The sequence below is a fragment of the Herpailurus yagouaroundi genome, unplaced genomic scaffold, assembly GCF_014898765.1.
Source record: "Herpailurus yagouaroundi ecotype Mexico unplaced genomic scaffold, PumYag 100, whole genome shotgun sequence".
In the NCBI taxonomy this organism is placed as follows: domain Eukaryota; kingdom Metazoa; phylum Chordata; class Mammalia; order Carnivora; family Felidae; genus Herpailurus; species Herpailurus yagouaroundi.
This window is the reverse complement of record NW_024412391.1, coordinates 14,575,401-14,592,954: the sequence shown is the minus strand read 5'-3', so window position 1 is coordinate 14,592,954 and position 17,554 is coordinate 14,575,401. Positions and strand designations below refer to the sequence as shown.

At 51.0% G+C, this 17,554-nt stretch overlaps 1 protein-coding gene across 1 annotated transcript in view; it reads right to left on the bottom strand.

Annotated features, from left to right (window-relative positions):
* The window catches only part of PLXNA4 (plexin A4), a 440,680-nt gene that overhangs the window by 78,355 nt on the left and 344,771 nt on the right, over positions 1-17,554 (bottom strand). Inside the window, exons 8-10 of the mRNA XM_040471931.1 lie at positions 17,384-17,483; positions 14,786-14,900; positions 3,847-4,047 (exon numbers count right to left, since the gene is read on the bottom strand). Coding sequence (XP_040327865.1) covers positions 3,847-4,047; positions 14,786-14,900; positions 17,384-17,483 — 416 coding nt within the window. The remainder of the gene's footprint in view (positions 1-3,846; positions 4,048-14,785; positions 14,901-17,383; positions 17,484-17,554) is intronic.

Here is a 17,554-nt window from a genome sequence, read left to right as displayed (position 1 = left end):
AGCCTCTACCTTGTCAAGCAAAGACAAGACCTATTTAATTTGGACATTCTTTCCACTAACCATTCCCTGTTCTGAGCTCTGAGATGTTGTGCTGGAAAATTCTACCACTCAGGCGGACAGATCTGAACAACGGAAGAAGCTTGTGTATCCTCCGAGACCATCCCCAGGACCCCCGATGGCTCAGCAGACCCCTTCCCAGCTGTGTTCCAATAAAGCAGGGAGGGGGCCAAGTTACCTCCCCATCCTTGTTCTGCACCTAGTAAACTGGGACACGGAGAGGAGATGGGCCGCTGCTGTAGGTTGGTGGAGGCTGGGGGGGATGGAGCTGGCTGCCCCCTGCGGCCCCCTTGCTCCTGTGATTGCTGGTGCCTGAGAGGCGGGGACTGGGCACTATTATTAGAAGCACTTGTCATTTCCCTGGAGCCTTGGTCTAAAGGAGGCCAAGAATACCCACAGTTGTTCCTCCCTCCAACTGCTGCCTGTGAGCTGCCCTGTTTTCCTCCTACAGCCACTGCTGCCCCCCCTCCCCCGCACCGAGGGCTCCAGCAATGGCCCAGGGCCTGTCCCCAAAATGTGGCCTGGAGACGAACTGCCTGCCCACCCAGCCTAGTATCCCACCCATGTGGAGTTTTCCTGTGTCTCTTTTCCTTCTCTGCTTTCCTCTGAGATCTCTGCCACCCCTCTTCCTCTATCATCACAAACTCGGGGGTTTTGTTGGATTTCTCCAGTGGCCCCCCTCCACTCCAGAAAGCTCAGGGATTGAAGAAGTGAAACAACAAAACTCCTCCCACAGTCCTGTCTGAGGCACATCAGACCTTGTTCCCAAGGATAGCACCAAGGCTGGGTATAAAGTGCTCAGTTGCTATTTTTTGCCCAACCTTTGATTGGTGGGGGTGTGTGTTATGAAGCTGGGTTGAACTTCTGAATTTGCTATTTACTTGCTGTGTGACCTGGGGCTGGTCACATGCCCTCTCTGGGCTGCAGAGATTCCCCTCTGTTACAGATCACAAGCAGACACCCTCTCAAGTCTATTCCTGCTCTGGTAATATGTTGTCCTCTATAACTATGGTAACAGAGGCTTGCGGCTGATTATGACCCCAAAGTTTTTTAAGGACGTCACTTGATGGCAAGTGGTATCCTGGCCAAGAACTGCATTTAAACTGAGATCCTTGAAAAAGAGGCTCCTGGGAAGAGCCAGGGCTGAGCCCTCCTGAAGTGCATGATATTCCAGCAGGTTCTGGTAGATACAGGGAACTTTTCCTGGAATCTACCCTTTGTGGGGTATACCTCCTGTCTCCTCACATTCTAAGACTTTAAAATGGTACAGAAACAAACTTCCCCATCACCTTCCTCATGAGGGTGTTGAAATAAGAGAGACTGAGCTGTTTTGGGAGCAGCAGCCTTAGTAAGATACTGTAAACCAGCCCATGGCAGGTGGGAGACCTCAGACAGATTCCTAGCTCCAAGGGCCAGAGTTCAGGGTCCTGCAGGGACGGCAGGGGGATGTGCAGGGAGCCTGGGAATCATGTCCTCTCGTTGGTGGTCAGAGCCTGGGGCCGCAGGCCTCCAGCCCCAATGTCATGTTTCTACTGTGGTCCTGCTGATACGAGAAGTCTCCTGGAAGTGGATCTGAACTTGCCTGAGCCCCTGCACTCAGGAAGCCAGCCAGCTGGGCAAGACCCCTATGGGGGGCCTGGGGCCTCTCAGGGCTGAAAGCAGATTTGACCGTTGTGTCCTGGGGCATCAGCCTTCGAAATCATGAAATCCCCAAGTAAGGAGCTGTGTGTGACCAGCAGATTTTGTCAATCCCCAGGATTCAACGTCAGACAAGCAGATGTCCAGCAGCACCTCCCCCTTGTCCCTATGGTACTGACCAGGATGTCAGGAGAGGCACCCTGCGGAGGCACCCCAGACGAGGGACCCACCCCACCTGTCAGGGATGCTGGGCTCCATTCTGTGTTCTCAGGAGGCTCCAACTTTGCCCCCACAGTCAGGGCAATGTGACCCCCTAGGGGGCTCGTTCAGTGAGTCAGGCCTGGCTCAGGAGTGCTGAGGGCCATTCGTAGAAAGGCAGTGGGTCCCGAGGCAGTGAGTTCTGACCAAGGAGTTTATAGGATGAACTCAGGCTGCTATATGGGGTGCCCTCATCTGTTTAACTGAGCCAGATAAAGCCCGGGGCCATGAGGCCCAGTCTTGTGTCTGGGGAACAAGAGCTCTCCATCATCAGAGGCCACAGACTCTGTCCTCCCTCTTGGGCCAGGTTCCCTGGGGCAGTGTCTCTGATGAAACAGACTTTTCTACATCGTTTAAACCCCTATCTGCCTTCTGCTGACTCACATGTGGAGCTCAGGCTTTTTCTTCCCACAGGAACTTGCTTATTTAGGGGAGAATCACTTGAGTCAAACCCTTGGGGCTGGTCTGGTTGGCTTCAGGATTTATGAGGAAACAGGAGGTGTTTAATATCCCATTTGCTTGTGGGTTTAATCTGGAATGTGGCAGAAATCTGCCAAACAGCCTGGCCACCAGGACAGGAGGGAGATGTACCTATGGGAGCTGTGGGGACACATCTGGGGTTTCAGGGGTTGGGACATTAATTGCCAGTTCAGTCCCTGTAATGCTGAGCGACCTTGGGCAAGCATGTGGGCCTCTCTGACCTCCACTTACGCGTAGAGTTTTTCCGTGAGCTGCTTTGTTCAGGACTCTCCTGGTCCCATATCACATCCCTAAATACAGTCACCACATATAAGCACCCCGCAGCAACATGAAGGATGAATGGGAGGCAGTGTGACATAGGAGACCCTGAATCCAGGCCCAGCCCCGCCCCTCCCTAGCCATGTGACCTTAGACAGTTCGAACTTTTTCTGGGCCAGGGTGGGTTACCCTGAGGCACATGGAACTTCAGCCCCTTCTCAGGCCTGCCTATATATCAAATTTTGTATTTATTACATTTTATTCATAAAAGAGGGTCCCCCAGATTGTGTAAGTTTCAGCCCCACGAATCTAGACCTGCCCCTGCTTCTGGGCCTCCAGGTTTTCATTCGCACAGTGAGGAAGAATATTAAGGTTTCCTACAGCTTGAACATGTTATGAGTCTATAAGCCTAATGTTTGTCTCTGAGCGGTCTGGGTGCATAGAGGTGGCCCAGAAAGAGGATGAGAGAGAGAACAGAGCAGTGGCTGGGGAGCCCACACGGTCGGCAGGGGAGCAGCCACGCAGGAAAGGTGATGCAGGGGCTGCTGACCTGTCTTTGGTCGGGCATGGGCTTGATGTGGATGTTCTAAGCCCCGGGCAGGTTTGTGCTGATCCAAGCAGCACCCCCCTGGCTAGCTCCATCCTGTTCCACTGCTCCCTTTGCAGGTGTTGGGTCTGTCTTGCTGGGAAATGGCCTCTGTGCAGATACGAAGGGAGCAGCGGGCCTCTGCCGGCTCAGATGAGGCCCCCGGGTCAGCCCCGGTGGGAGGACAGGGCCCAGGGACTCCAGAGCTGGTGTCTGGAAGGAGGATGGACACGGATGTTCCCAGAGCCGAACACACAGTGCAAACACCTCTCTCTGCCCACGGACAGCACTCAGCAGCCCCATGGCTGGTCCATAGTCCCCTGCCACCGCGGCCCCTGCCTTTGACAGAGGACCCTCTTTACCATAACCATGGGCAGACAGACCTCAGAGCCTAGCACTCTGCCGGGGAGGGCGTAAGAGGCTGGGCCGGGCAAGCAAGGGTGGGGGAAGCAGTGAGGCAGGGAGCTCATTTTGTGGGTGTTTGGGGAAGCCCTGCAGAGCTGAGCTGATTTGGGGGTGCACGAGGGGGGCTCAGGCAGCCCGGGAGAGGCAGGGCTAGGGGCACTCACAGAGGTGTTCTGGCACTGCACGCTGGAGCTGTTGAAGCGTAGGGCGGGCACCCTCTGCTCGCTGCCTTGGATGTTGAGGATGCATTCATACCCGCGCTGCCCAGACTGTGGCTGGGGAAGGTTCTTGGCCTTGAGAGTGATTGGCCTGATCACCTCCACGGGCACCAGGATCTTGTCCACTCGCAGCAGCTGGGGGCAGTCCTGGAACAGACAGCACAGCTCAGGCTGGGGAGCGGGAAGCCAAAGGTGCAGGGGTCTCTCCGGACACAGCCCCGATGTTTGCCCTGTTCCACCCTCCCTCGGACACACCCACAGAAGGTTCAAGGCACCGGGGCCCATCCTCAGCCTCTGTGTGGGAGGGAATGGTCCGAGAAATCCCAGACTCTACAGTCACCTCCTGGAGGCCACTTCTCACTGAGGTTGTCTCCTGCCCTCTTCAGTTTTCAATTTAATGCCCTCCAGACTCTGACACTCCTGGTTGCCTCTTCCCAGCACCCCTCCGACCCTAGCGGAGACACACTCAGCTGCTGGGTGTCCCGGGTCGCACTTCGGGCTTCAGTCCTAGGCTGCCAAGAGTTGGGACAGAGAGACCCTCCACAAGTGAGCTGTGGGCCCCAGCTCTGGAATGTGAGTCTGGCCCCCAGCAGGGGGGGGGGGGGGGCCCCAGGAGGGTCTTCCATACGTGGCTGAGTCTGGCAATTGGGAATGTTCTGGAATGAGGCCCAGAGGCCTTTTAAGATCCAGAAGCTTCTGACTGCCCTCTGAGGTTGGCCTGACCCCAAGGAAATGCCCCTCAGAGAAGATACACAGGGAGAACCCCTGGGATGCTAGCAATGAACACACTCATTCCTCAGGCTGAGTGGGTTTCCGTTGGGCCTTGGGGGGAGGGAGGAAATGACTGGGCCCTTTTCCCTGAGGCAATCAGCTCTGTCCAGGAAGGGCTGGGAGGCGGGGAATGGGTCAAATACGGAGTGTGGGTGTTCTGTCCTCTTTGCAGAGGTGGGGGCTGGCGTGTGGCTGGATTCTGAGGAGCCGAGTAGAAGACAGTCAGTATGCCAGGCCTGATCGGCATGGGCAGGAGTGAGGACACAAGCAGGGCCTGGGTCCCCCAGACAGACCATCCCCCAGACTACTGCTGTGGCACTGTTCGGGGCATGCTGAGACGGATGGCTTACAAGCACGGTATACACATCCTTCCTGAGAATGCTGCCCTCAGCAGAGGCTGCTGGCTCCTGACCCCAGCACTCCTCCTCAGCAGACTGAGGCAGAAAGGAGGTTGAGGCAGAACAGCAGACTGGAGGGGTTGCAGGCAATCGGGCAACTGGCAGCTGTCCCTCCTGGGTCTGAAGGCAAACATGAACCCCTTCTGTCACTGAAAGCTAGGAGGGAGAAGACCCACACTCTAGTGCCTCCTGAGCTTCTGGACAGCTATGGAACCCTGAATACATCACATCCCCACTTGGAGACTCAACTTCCTTATCTCTCGATCCGATGGGCTCCAACCACCCATTCAGCTCTTACCAGTCCTGATTCCATGATTCGGGGTGGTCTCACCTCTGTCCTTCTTGATTACCATGGAGCCTGACCAGAGAGGAGCAAGTGTCCCAGGCCCATGAAACTAACCCCCTCTCTCCTTCAGGCTGCCCATACCTTTATTTTAAAAGGCAGGTAGGAGAGGAGCAGCAGATCAGGCAAGCCCACTTCTGGATATATACCCAAAAGAGTTGAGAGCAGAGACTAGAACAGATGCTTGCTCACTCATGTTTGTAGTAACATTATTCACAACAGCCAAAAGGTGGAAGTAGCTCAAGTGTCCATGAGTGGATGAATGGATAAACAACATGTGATATATACTTACAATGGAATAGGATTCCATCTTAAAAGGAAGAAAAAATTTTATTATTATTATTATTATTATTATTATTATTTGGGAGAGAGAGAGAGAGAGAGAGAGCACTTGCTAGGAGGGGAAGGGGCAGAGGGAGAAAGAAAATCTTAAGCAGGTTCCACAATCAGCGTGGAGCCTGACACAGGGCTCGATCCCATGACCCTGGGATCATGACCTGAGTCGAAATCAAGAGTCAGATGCTGACCGAACTGAGCCACCCAGGCCCCCCCAAAAGGAAGCAAATTTTAACACACAACAGGTGTGAATCTTGAAAATGTTATACTAAGTGAAATAAACCAGTCACAATAGGACAGATATCACATGATTCCACTCATATGAAGCACCTAGAATAATCAAATTCATAGAGACAGAATGGTGCTTTCTGGGGGAGGGGAAATGGGGAGTTAGTGTTTCAGGGGGACAGAGTTTCGTTCGGTTGGGGAAGGTGAAAATGTTCCAGAGACGGGTGGTGGGGATGGTTGCACAACAGTGTGAATGTACTTAATGCCACAGATCTGCACTTAAAACTGGCTAAGATGGTAAGTTTTATGTGTGTATTTTTCCATGATTAAAAATCAGTGAAAACACAGAGGAGCAGCAGGAGGCAGGCCAGCAGGAGGGGAGAAGGAGTGGAGCAGTGAACCTGGCATGTGGTCCTAAGGCTCTAAAGTGCACGGTGTCCAGGGACCTGGAGGTCCCACATGGAGAGAGTCTTAGAAGCTCCATTCTGTGTCCCCCACCCCAGCAAGATGAGAACACAGGACACATAGAAGACAGGAATGATATAGTGACTAGGATGAAGCTCAGGACTGGGGCAGGAGGTGTGTGATGGCGGAGGATCAAGAGAGAAGATCCACGAAAAGCAGGGAGTTTCTAGCCAGAGGGTCCTGACTCCGCTCTTCCCTTTACCTGAGGCCCTGGGCAGCTCTCCTCTCCCTAAAGCAAGCACAAGCCTGACCTTCCCTCCTGCTGCATCCATGTCTGCATATGGTTGCATCTGGAGTAAGAGAAGTCCTGGATCTCTCACTTCCATCTCCTACAGCAAAATGTTGCTGCCCTTGAACGATGTTCAGAAAGTGTCTCGAATCTGAGAGTCCTCTGGACCAACCTAATGGATCCCTTCTACTTTGCAAAGGGGAAATCAAGGCAGGGAGAGGAAAAATAATGGCTCAGTATCAGCAGACCTGCTGGCAGCTGCAGTTGAATGTCAACCCACTATCTTTCCTACCCTTAATGAAAGAGGCAAGTTCCTACTGGTGGGCCGGGACCCCCTCAGGATGGGGTGGCGGGTCCGGAAGGACCTCCCCGAGCATAGCAGGACAGGGGAGCTGCAACACCCTCCTGTGGGGGCTGGGACTTGGCCTCCGGCTGGGCTGCTTCTAGTGGGTGTGATAGGATGTGGGTAGAAGCATAAGCCTCTCTTCCTCTGGAAGATTCTCTCTGAGGCTTGGCACACGTTCTTTAATGAGTCCTGATTGCCAGTGGCCCCATAAAGGCCTAGTTTGCATATAAAAAGGTTGGCAGGTCTGAGAGTAAGTTCATTAATAATAATTGGAGAGGCCCAGGGCTGGGCTGGGCCCATCTTCCTCTGGTGGTACTGCCGATTGACCCTGGTGTCCCTCCTAATTGAGATGTAAAATGGCAATTTTTCCCTAGGCAGCAAGGCATGAAGGGACCATTGCCACCACACTGCCCCTTCCTCCCATCCCAGCTCCTCAGATCCTGACCTGCCTCACGTGAGATCTCAGGTACAAAACCACCTCTTGCTCGTGGGAAGGTGCAGGGAAACCTCCCTGTTTCTCTGACCGTGTCTCCAGACCTGACTTCCCAGCACCTCCACGGCAGCCTGGGGCTCAGACAATCGCCTCTGGGAGTCCTTAACCGGAAGAACCTGGCTGGGGAGCCACTGATCTCTGAATGCAAGGCTATCTTCTTCCTGCTAGTTTCAGAATCTTGCAAGGGCTCTAGTCATTGCTTGGTTTAACTGAAAGTGGGGATTAAAAGCTCCTCCTCCAAAGGGTTTTTGGTGGGGAGGTGTTCCATGAACTACCACATATAAAGTGCCTGACACAGAGACAGCAAACATTCCACAAATGTTTGTTCTTTCCTCATCTACTGCCTGACCAGCTCAGGTCGCACCTTGTCCCTCATCTACTCCCTTTTCCTACCTCACTTCCAAAGGATCCATCTCCCCTGCTACGACCTCTATGTGCTTTTCCATAAACACCCCATCAGCTCCCACTGTCCGGCTCTTCCCACCCCTTCTGGGCTTCAGAGCCTGGCAACTCCAACAGCTCTAAGTGCCCCAAACACAGGGGGACAGGTACAGAGGCCCCGGGTCCATCCACTGCTGCTCTCTAACAGCAGTTCCCTCTTCTGGAAGGTGACATCCTATAGCTGCATGTTCCATATGCTCCGTGATGGGACCTCTGCCAACCAATTACGTGGCCTTGGACAAGTCCCCCTCAAACCCTCTGGGTCTCCTCGGCCACAGAATAGAGAAGCTGGTTTGGATCCAATGAATTTTATGGTCCTAGTTCTATTATTAACCCAATAGATGAACTATGACATGTCATTTTATAGCCTTGCTGAAGCTCAGTTTTCCCATCTCTACACTGGGATAACAATGCCTGCTCAACCAGGTGGAAGTGTGGTATTCAAAGTATCGAACAGCTGAATGAACACTGGAGGGGCTGGAGGGGGAGCATTCTGGAAGTGGCCATTTACCTATCAGTAGGGAAGTATTTTAATATTTTAATAACTGGCGCATTGCAACCTGGTACAGTCATACAGGCAGTGTGGCTCTGGTAGACAGTGTGTGATGCTGTTATGATTCTAGTCAACACGGTACAAGGGATTCAAGGATTCAATCCAGTGCACATTTTGCCACCTCTATCACCTTCCACGCGCTTTCCTGTTTGCTATCTTGTTTCACAGCCAACACATACGATCACGGCCACATTCATGGTAAAAGAACCAAGGACACCAATGACCTCGTTCAGTTCCCACAATGACAAGGAACAAAATATTTTCACCAGATCATCTTACTGATTTTTGTCCCCAGATGATTATCTAGCCCCCATACAGAATTCCTCAAAAACATAATATTTTTCTCCTTCTTCTTCTTCTTCTTCTTCTTCTTCTTCTTCTTCTTCTTCTTCCTCTTCCTCTTCCTCTTCCTCTTCCTCTTCTTCTTCTTCTTTTTTCAAGGAAGAGATTTCTCTGCACTATAAATGGAAAGGGCAAGCTCTTGGAGGTGGAGAGCACCTGCATTTAACAAGATTATTTGGAGACAAATGCATACGTTCAAGAACCAGATTCCCCTGGAAGCTGTTTTGCTTGTGGCTACATTCTGCAGTTGTAAGAACTGAGGGCTGAGAGTGGCCATGGCGTGAAGTGAAGAAAATCTTCAGTGTCTTGGCTTTTAGGAGGTGGCTTTGGTGGGCTCCAGGTCGACTGTCCAGCCCCACGCACGTTTTGGTTTTCAGGGAAATGCACACGGAAGTAAAGATAGCAATGCTAATGGCAGGGAGCAGGAACATCAAGCCAAAGTATGAAAGCACAAAGATGCCTTTCTATCTACCATGTCCAGCATGTCAGTGGCTGCTTTATACAGAGGTTTCATTGCATATTTAAATAATTGAACAAGGACATAAAGCACGCTGCTGAGCTGAGAGAGAAAAGAAAGACTGCCCTTAGGGCTGGTGCTGCCTGGGGAGGCAGGTGGTAGGCTTGTGGATTTACAGCCCCCCGTGTGTGTACAAGATGAGGGCTCTAATTCTCCTAGTTGTTACAGCAAGATTGGGGAAATGTGAAGCTCTGGGGGGAGTGCAGGGCAGGGGCAGCTAAGCAATAAGTGATTTGCGGGGCATCACTCGCCACAACTGTCGCCTCAGCCCCCATCAATTCCAAAGAAGCCAGCCCTAGCCCCAGCCAACCCCCCAAATTTACACTCACCTTCTCAGACCCATGATGCCCAATACAAAAATGTAACGCACCATATATTTTCTTGCTGTTCCCCAAGTTTATAATGCCATTAGCGTGATCTACGATGGGCTGGTTTATGGAGAGAGCAAAGTAATAATACAGAAAGGAAATACCCATAACCTCAAGGGGGGTGGTGGGGCAGACGAGATTGATGGAAAGTGCAATTGTCTGGAGAAACGGCAACCCAGTAATGGAATACCTGGGGTGGGGGTGGTGCATGGATTGGAAGCAAGTTCTTTAGCTGGCTTTGGCTTTGTTTTCTCAAAGGAAGGCGAAGGGCATGGCAAGGATGGTTTTGATCCCTTGGGTTGGGCCCCAGGAATGGCTCCTCTTGCCAGAATCACTTTTAAGGTAGATGGCCCAATTTCTCTCCAGAGTCCAACAGCAGGTAAATGCCCTTGGCCTGCCCTGTCTCAGGACATGGGGTTTATTTCAGCACGAGGGGCAAACAGCAGTCCAGGGACTAGGACCGTCCTCACCCTGCCAACACTTCGGTCTTGGAGAGGACTGACAATTGGGTTCAGCAGATTTTACAATACCCATCTGTCCACAGCTTCATGTTCGGGGTGTCGGTAGGGGATGTTAGGAGAACCTTACGAGCACTGCTTCAGAAATCAGACAGAATTCATTTGCCTCTTCTGATCTTACACCTGCTCTCTGGAGTACATGCTGGTTGAACTTCAAGAAGAGGGAGGGCCTACAGGGACTTTCTCTCTGAGCCTGTGCACCGTGGGCCTTCCTAGCAAAGCCCATCTGGTCTGGCTCCTAGGGAACAGCTTCAGCTGCATCTGACTTTGCATTCCAGTTTAGATGAGAAATAACAGTACAATAGTCTATGGAGGATAAATTCTTGTCAGTGGATTTGTTTTTCCATGGAAGTTCACCTTTGTTTCCTATGGATCACTGTTATTAAGTGTGTGGGCCTGATGGGGGTTCAGGGGAGGCTATGGCAGAGCCTGGGGATTCCAGAGCCACTCAGGGACCAGAGGCCCTTCCCGCCTAGTAGACATGGGGTCACGGCCAGGTTAATGGCTGCCCTTGGGAAAGGCCATTCCACTGGGAAGCAAGAAGTCTGTCCCGACTTTGGGAGAAGGGCTGAGCACAGGAAGACTCACCCTACTTCTGCTTTCCTTGACTTCCTGTCTCTTTTCTTTTTGGTATGTAGGATCTGGCAGTTGATCTAAAGACCCAGCCTTGTTATCCCAATGCCATCATTAGTTGAAACAAAATCATTCCTTGTAACCAGAATATAGTTACTGTAAACAACATACGTTTATTGGGCATTCTGTTTCTAATAATTGTAATTATGCTAGAATACTTGCCATTAATATCATAACAACAATGATCGACCAGTTCTCTGTTCCAGACCAATAACTTCACCTGAATGCACTCTTTGTTCAGGGGGAAAAAAAAGAGGTAATTCAACATCCCTGGTGACAGTCAACAAAGCCAGTGTTGAAACTGGAAGACGCATGGATGAAAGCCTTCCTGGGGATAAAAGATGGTGCTGGAGAGCCGAAGAGCCACCTGGCAGACTCCCTCTTGGCTAACAAAAAGGCCCTGTCTGTGTCCCCACACTCAAAGGTTGAAAGGAAATGAAAACCCAGGACTTCCAGAAGAATCTCTGGGCCTGGGCCTCACTCTCATCCTGTGGGGATGGGTCTGGGCCTGGGTGTCCCCTGAGGCTGAGGGGGAGTCCCCTGGTAGGTACAACAAGGAGACCACAGCCTGGACTTAACTTCATCCTGTAAGACCACTTCTTAGGCATGGACTCCTCCTTGGTGCTTTCCAGCTTATTTCCACTTACAATTAAAGAACCTAAAAGATCATGTAGACCAATGGTCCCATTTTACTAATCTCTCAATGTAGACTACAGGTCTCTAACACACCTCGAAACCTCTCACAATGCCCTGCATATGGGAAATGCTCAGGAATTGGGTAATGTAGGACAAACGTTGACCCGCAGCGAAGCTTCAGGTACCATGCTATGAATAAGCTCTTCCCCTGGCAGGGAGAGGGGACACTTGTGTCTGGAAGCTTCTATAACATCACCTTTCAAATGTGTAATTTTCTTTGTTACCTCTTATTCTTGCTATAGCTCTTCCCAGGGACTAAAACATAGAAAACAAAACAACGACATAAAAAAAAAAAAAAAATCACCTTATTTCCATTAGAAGCCAGGGGCTTTCCTTTTAAGCTCTGAGCACAATGACCTCCTTCCACTGACCCAAATAGCTGGATCAGTCAATAGTCCACAAATATTTATCACTTCTTTTCCCTTCGGTACATTTCCCAGGATGCTGCTGCTACAGCGCCCATCGTGAAGTGGTCAACTCCAGCTTCTCCACTACATTATACTCAAAATGGCCCTCATATTGAGGTGGGTAGAAGGCAGCCTCCAAACTTGGACCAGAAACACAGCCTCAGAGCTTCCTTTTCTTAGGATAAAGAAACATCCAAAAGAGGGGGCCTCTGGCTGCAGTGGTCTGCCAGGCTCACCATAACACAGCTTGGGTGAAATGGAGAGTGTCTGAGGGTGGCTGTGGTAGGTTACTTCATCACCACGCTCCATTGGCCATGCTTCTTCAGGCCTTTTCCTTTCTTAGGGGCTCTGGAACCACGTCCTATGAGGTGCTGTGACTCTCTGGCAGGCTTCGCAGCCCCAGAGGTAGATGGGGGGTTGTGCCTGGCTGGCAATCTGGGTGCTTAAAGACAGCGTTCTTCTGTAGGGATCTCTGAACTGCACTGGGAAACATGGTGGGCTCTTGTTTAATTCTCTTCTAGTTCTTTTTTCCTCCTTCTGAGCGGCAGATGCAAGCTGCTTTTATGTATTTAAAGACAGAAACTTGGGACAAGAGGAGCAAACAAGAAAGAAAAAGCAGAAATTTGAAAACCTCCTTCAAGGTAATTAAATGATTAGGCATCTTTGAAATCCACCAGATCGCTCAATTGTTTCTGCTTTCATCTATTTTATCCTTGGGCCTCTCCCCACATGAAACCTCTGCCAGATACACCGGTCCGGGAAGCCGGAGAGATGCTGAAAACCTCTTCGTTTCTGTTCCCATCAAGTCATTTGCAGGTTCCCGAACAAAGTAAGAGGTTTCTTCCTGTGCCCTCAGCCCCTGGTCTTGGTGGGTGAAGCAGACCTTCTTCTCCTGACTGCATGCCCCAAGATAAAGGCTCAGGGTTTGAGGAAACTGTATAACCTTTTATCAGGGTCTTCATGTCAGTGGTGCGCCCCTCGGCTGTCAAACCCATGTCTGTCCTATGAGCTTTAGATCCATTTTCTCTTAAAGAACAGAACTGACACATACACATTAGCTTCACGTTCCTTTTGAAAGCCAACATGTATTCTCTTTCCTCCTTCTCCCCATAAAAGGGCAATCTAAGTGTGGGTCTCTTCTCGATTATGATCCAGAGTAGCCATTGCTAGCCAGAGACAGACCCCATCATAGAGGGAGAGAGCTTTATGTTCAGAGACTTCCACAGCCTCTTCTTTCTCTTCTTTGTTCCTCTCTTGTTTCTTTCTTGTTTGCTCTTCGTGTCTTCCCTCTCAACTGGGATCATCCCCTCCCCCTGACAACCTCACCATTCCTTGCCTTTACCTCTAAAATGAATTGGTCTGTTCACTCTCTACCTGTAGAACTCCTGCTCAGTCATCAGAGCCTGGGAAAATAGGATTTGGAGCTTGGATTTTCTCAATGCCAGGCAGAGTCCAGTCATTTTCCCTTTAGCAGAGCCCCGTGCCACAGGTGTTGGTAGTAGAGCGTACATCACCCTGACCTGTCAGTCTCAGAGACAAGACAGCTTCCCTCCTGCCATTAAAGGTTTGGCCAAACCCCTGGGGGTAGAAGTCTGGGACAGGGGCACTGGGATGAGCCTCTGTGCTCACCATTCCCCTCCTGTACCCTAAACAGCTTTTCTGCTTCCTGTCCCAGGACAATGCTCTCAAAGCCGTGGGGTTTGCCACATGGTCATGGCACATGTGTGGGTATGCGAAGGGGGCTGGAAGGTACACCCAAGGCTGGAGAAGGGGGTGAAGATGTTGGAAACTGTCCGAGTCCAGTGTTGGCCAAGAGAGCATGGGCCAGGCTGGCAGCTCTACATTGAGTGGGGTCTAACCAACACTGTATATACATAAATATCTTTCTAGTCTCAATAACAACATTCTAAGGCAATCACTCTGTTCAGTCCTACTGGCCTGAAAGTTGGAGTCACGCAAGCACCATAATGGTTGGACAATAGCAGGACTTCTCCAAAGTAATTTTACACCCATTATCTTTAAGGTGCTTGCCCACAAACTTACAGCCTAAGAAAGGAAACGGCAGAGGCATAGAGTATTTCCATTAGAGTGATGAATAATGTTCAAGGATGAGAATAAAGATTAGGAGAGAATAAAAACACAGCTTCTTCACCATGAAGCCAACTTTAGTGATGCCCAAATGGGACTGTGCAGCAGAATCACCAAGTACTGAGCCAACCCCCAGACTTTCTCGTCCAGTTGGTCTGGGGTGGAGTGCTTGACTCTGAGTTTCCAACAAATTCACAGGTGATGCTGATGCCACTAGTTTGGGCATCACACTTTGAGAACCACCACTCTGGTTGGTAAGTTGACCATTCTTTCTTTCTTGTTTCTCTCTCCCTTTGACCCAACTTGTCCTATTTGATCTCAGATATGCTCTGTGGACAGTGCTCCGAGGGACAGCCAAGGAGTCTATAGACAGTCTTGCTGTGGACTTACAATTATTTCAATCACATACACACTCATCTGTCTGGAACTGTTCTAGAACTCACCTGGCATGTGGAGCGTCTTCATGGTTGGAGTGACCTGGAATGTACCTTTGCCTGTAGCTCAGCCTCCAGGACTGACTCAGAGCCCACCAGCCCCAGCACAGAGCTTTGCTTGCTTCCTGCTTTCATGAAGTGGTCCCTTAAGAGTTGCGGTTGGGGCAGAAGCAGGTGTCCCGTGGGATTTGCCTGTTTTCTCTTCTTAAGGGAGGGCCTGCCCTCTGTGCCCCATGCTCAGAGCAAGCAGCACTCACCACTCTAGCTGCCAGGACCTACCTCAGGCAGCTTCACTCGGCCTTCCTGGAAGGAACAAGTCTTGGGGTCATGGGTACAGACGTGCCGGTATTTACACCAGTGGCAGCGGTATGGGCTCTCAACACAGGACAGGCACCTGAGCACAGAGGAGGAAGAGGCACAAATCACAGAACCTGGGTGAACCCAAAGCAGAGGGCCTATGACTCCTGGGTCTAGTAAAATATCTTTTAATACTAAGAGAAATCACCTTCAAACCCTCATGAAGGGCAAATCTGATACAAATCTGACCCTTTTTGCACCAATTTCTCAGGATGCCGAGAATTTGTGGCCTCCCCCCACCCCCAACTCAGGTGGTTGAAAACCTTAATCTTTAAGGGCCTAATCAACCACTCTCCATCTCCACAGGACGCTGACCTCTTCTGTTGAATTGGGGGGCAATGAGGTCTGAAGTAGGGGGTTTCATTCAGAGGGCCCATATAAGTTAGTGAAAAGAAAGAAACTGACTTTCAATTCAAATTGACTCTAGGGTCTCACTGTCAGGGACTCACATGGTCCCACCTGGGCAGAGGAAGGTCCTGAGGCTTCTCTCTCAGTGCAGTGGGTCCCTGTACAGTTGGCGACCCTGCTTCTACACTTCACCCCCAAGACACAAAGACAACTTTAGAAGAGATCCTTCCTGCCTAAAAACCCAGCATGGTTCCCATCTTCCAGAGGGTGAAACCCAAATGGCTTGCCATGCAGTCTAAGCCCCTCAGGATGTCCAGGTCCACTGTCTCCACATGTATTTGGCATTTCGGCCACGAACAGGCTATGCTCTCCCCATGCTCTCCTCCTACCTGGAGTACTGCTTTCCCTTCGTTCACCTGGCCATCTCCTCTTCCTTCTTTGACCAACAGAGAGTTGGTCACACTGGGCCCTTTTCCCATTAATCACTTTGTTTATGTCTCTGGGGGCAGTACTGGCCTTGTTGTACCATATTTTACTTATTCACTGTCCAGTTCATTCACTAGTCCACAAGGCCACGACTCTGGGAAGCAGAGACTGAGTCTTTGAGTCTTATTAATTGTTGATCCTTCCTGTCTAATGAGTGACACATTGCCCTGCACAAAGTAGATGCTTAAAATTACTTTGTGGACTGCCTGGGACCTTCACACATGATTTCATCTGTCTACACTCTGCTTTCCTAGAGGGGCAAAAGGGGAGCGAGGGATCAGGCCACCAAGTGGTAAAGCCACGGGCAGCTCCATGACAAGAAGCGGGAAGAGAATTCTGGCATTGAGGCAACTTGTTTTTGGCTGGGAGGCCTGACTACCTCTTATTGGGAGCCCCATAGAGAGCCAAGCTCTGGATTCACAGCTGCCATAACCAGATAGGTAGACTAACATTCCACCGGCCTAAAGTCCCAAAATGTCTTGGGTTATGTTAACTAGCTTGTCCTACAGGGAGAGGAAAACAGGATAGCCTTTTAAAACAAGCAGGGCTTTATGGTTTTCAAACTGTGCTCTATGGAACCCTGGGGGTTCCATGGAGCTTCTTTGGAGACGAGGAGATGTATGGGATTCCAAGACAGAGGGGTTCCAGAAGCCCTCAACCCTCAACCAGAGTAGCTCCTACTTTCATCTGTCTTGAATATTGGGCTTCCACATCTAATTCTGGCTGGAGAAAGGTTTCTATGATTAAAAAAAAAAAAAAAGAAGGCTTGTACCTTCTCAGTCTGGTCCAACTCCATCATTTTACAGAGGAAATAATAATAAAATAACAGCAAAAACATGAGCAGCGCCTGGACAGTGGCTCTAACTGCTGTGCTTGTAATGGCTCTTCTAGTCTTCACAGGTGTCTTGTGGGCCAAGCTGGGTTGATGTGCAGGGGCAGCAACCAGGGGTGTCCCAGCCAACCACAGCTCTGCCTGGAAGTGCCCTTGCCATGTCAGAGGTGGAATATGTGGGTGACAGTCCTGGAAGGAGGACTATTATTTCCCCACTGACAGAGGACACTGGGACACAGAATGGTTAAGTTTCCGGCTGGTCTGACTCGAGAGCCCGAGACTCTGTCCTCTGTGCCTTCCCTTGGGAAATGGACAATTCAGTCAAACAAGGCCAGGGCCAGAGCTAGGGCCAGAGTAAGACTTCCCAGGCCAGAGCCCGCCAGCATGGACCTTTCTGCCCTGCTCTGACTCTCCACAGCCTGAGTCCTGACCCAGCAGCCCTCAGGGCACTGGGGAGAGCTGAGCATTCAAGGTTTTGTTGGACCACCTGCCCTGGCCTGGACATACGTGGGGCTTCTCTCCCTCCTGACACCCCTCCTCTCACCCAGGGTGCTAGCTGCTCTGTTGTTCAGGTGAGGGACACCCTCCTCCTCAACAGACGGTGGGAACTGAATCAGGCGAGGCAGATTGATGCCAGAGATGTATAGGTCAGGGATTTGGAGATCCCCACCCTACAAGTTCTTACTCTTCTCATTCCAGCTCTGCTTTTCCTATTAACCCTGTGGGTGCCACGCAAGGGGTCTGTTTCATCCTCCTCCCTATAGGGCTTCTTGCAAACAGTGCCAGCATCTTCTATCGCTGGATGATCACGGACCCCAGGAACAGGGAGTTGAGTGAGGCTGGGAGGCACTTACGAATTGTGGACGCTGCAGTTGTAGAAGACAAAGCTGGTGCTGGCAAAGGTCATGCCCGTCTCCTTCGACTTGAGCTGCAGCTGGACGACATGGTGGTCCCCTGGGGGGCAGAGCCAACCACGAGGTCAGGGAAAAGGCCAGGATCCCATGTGAGGGTCCTACTGAGAGTGA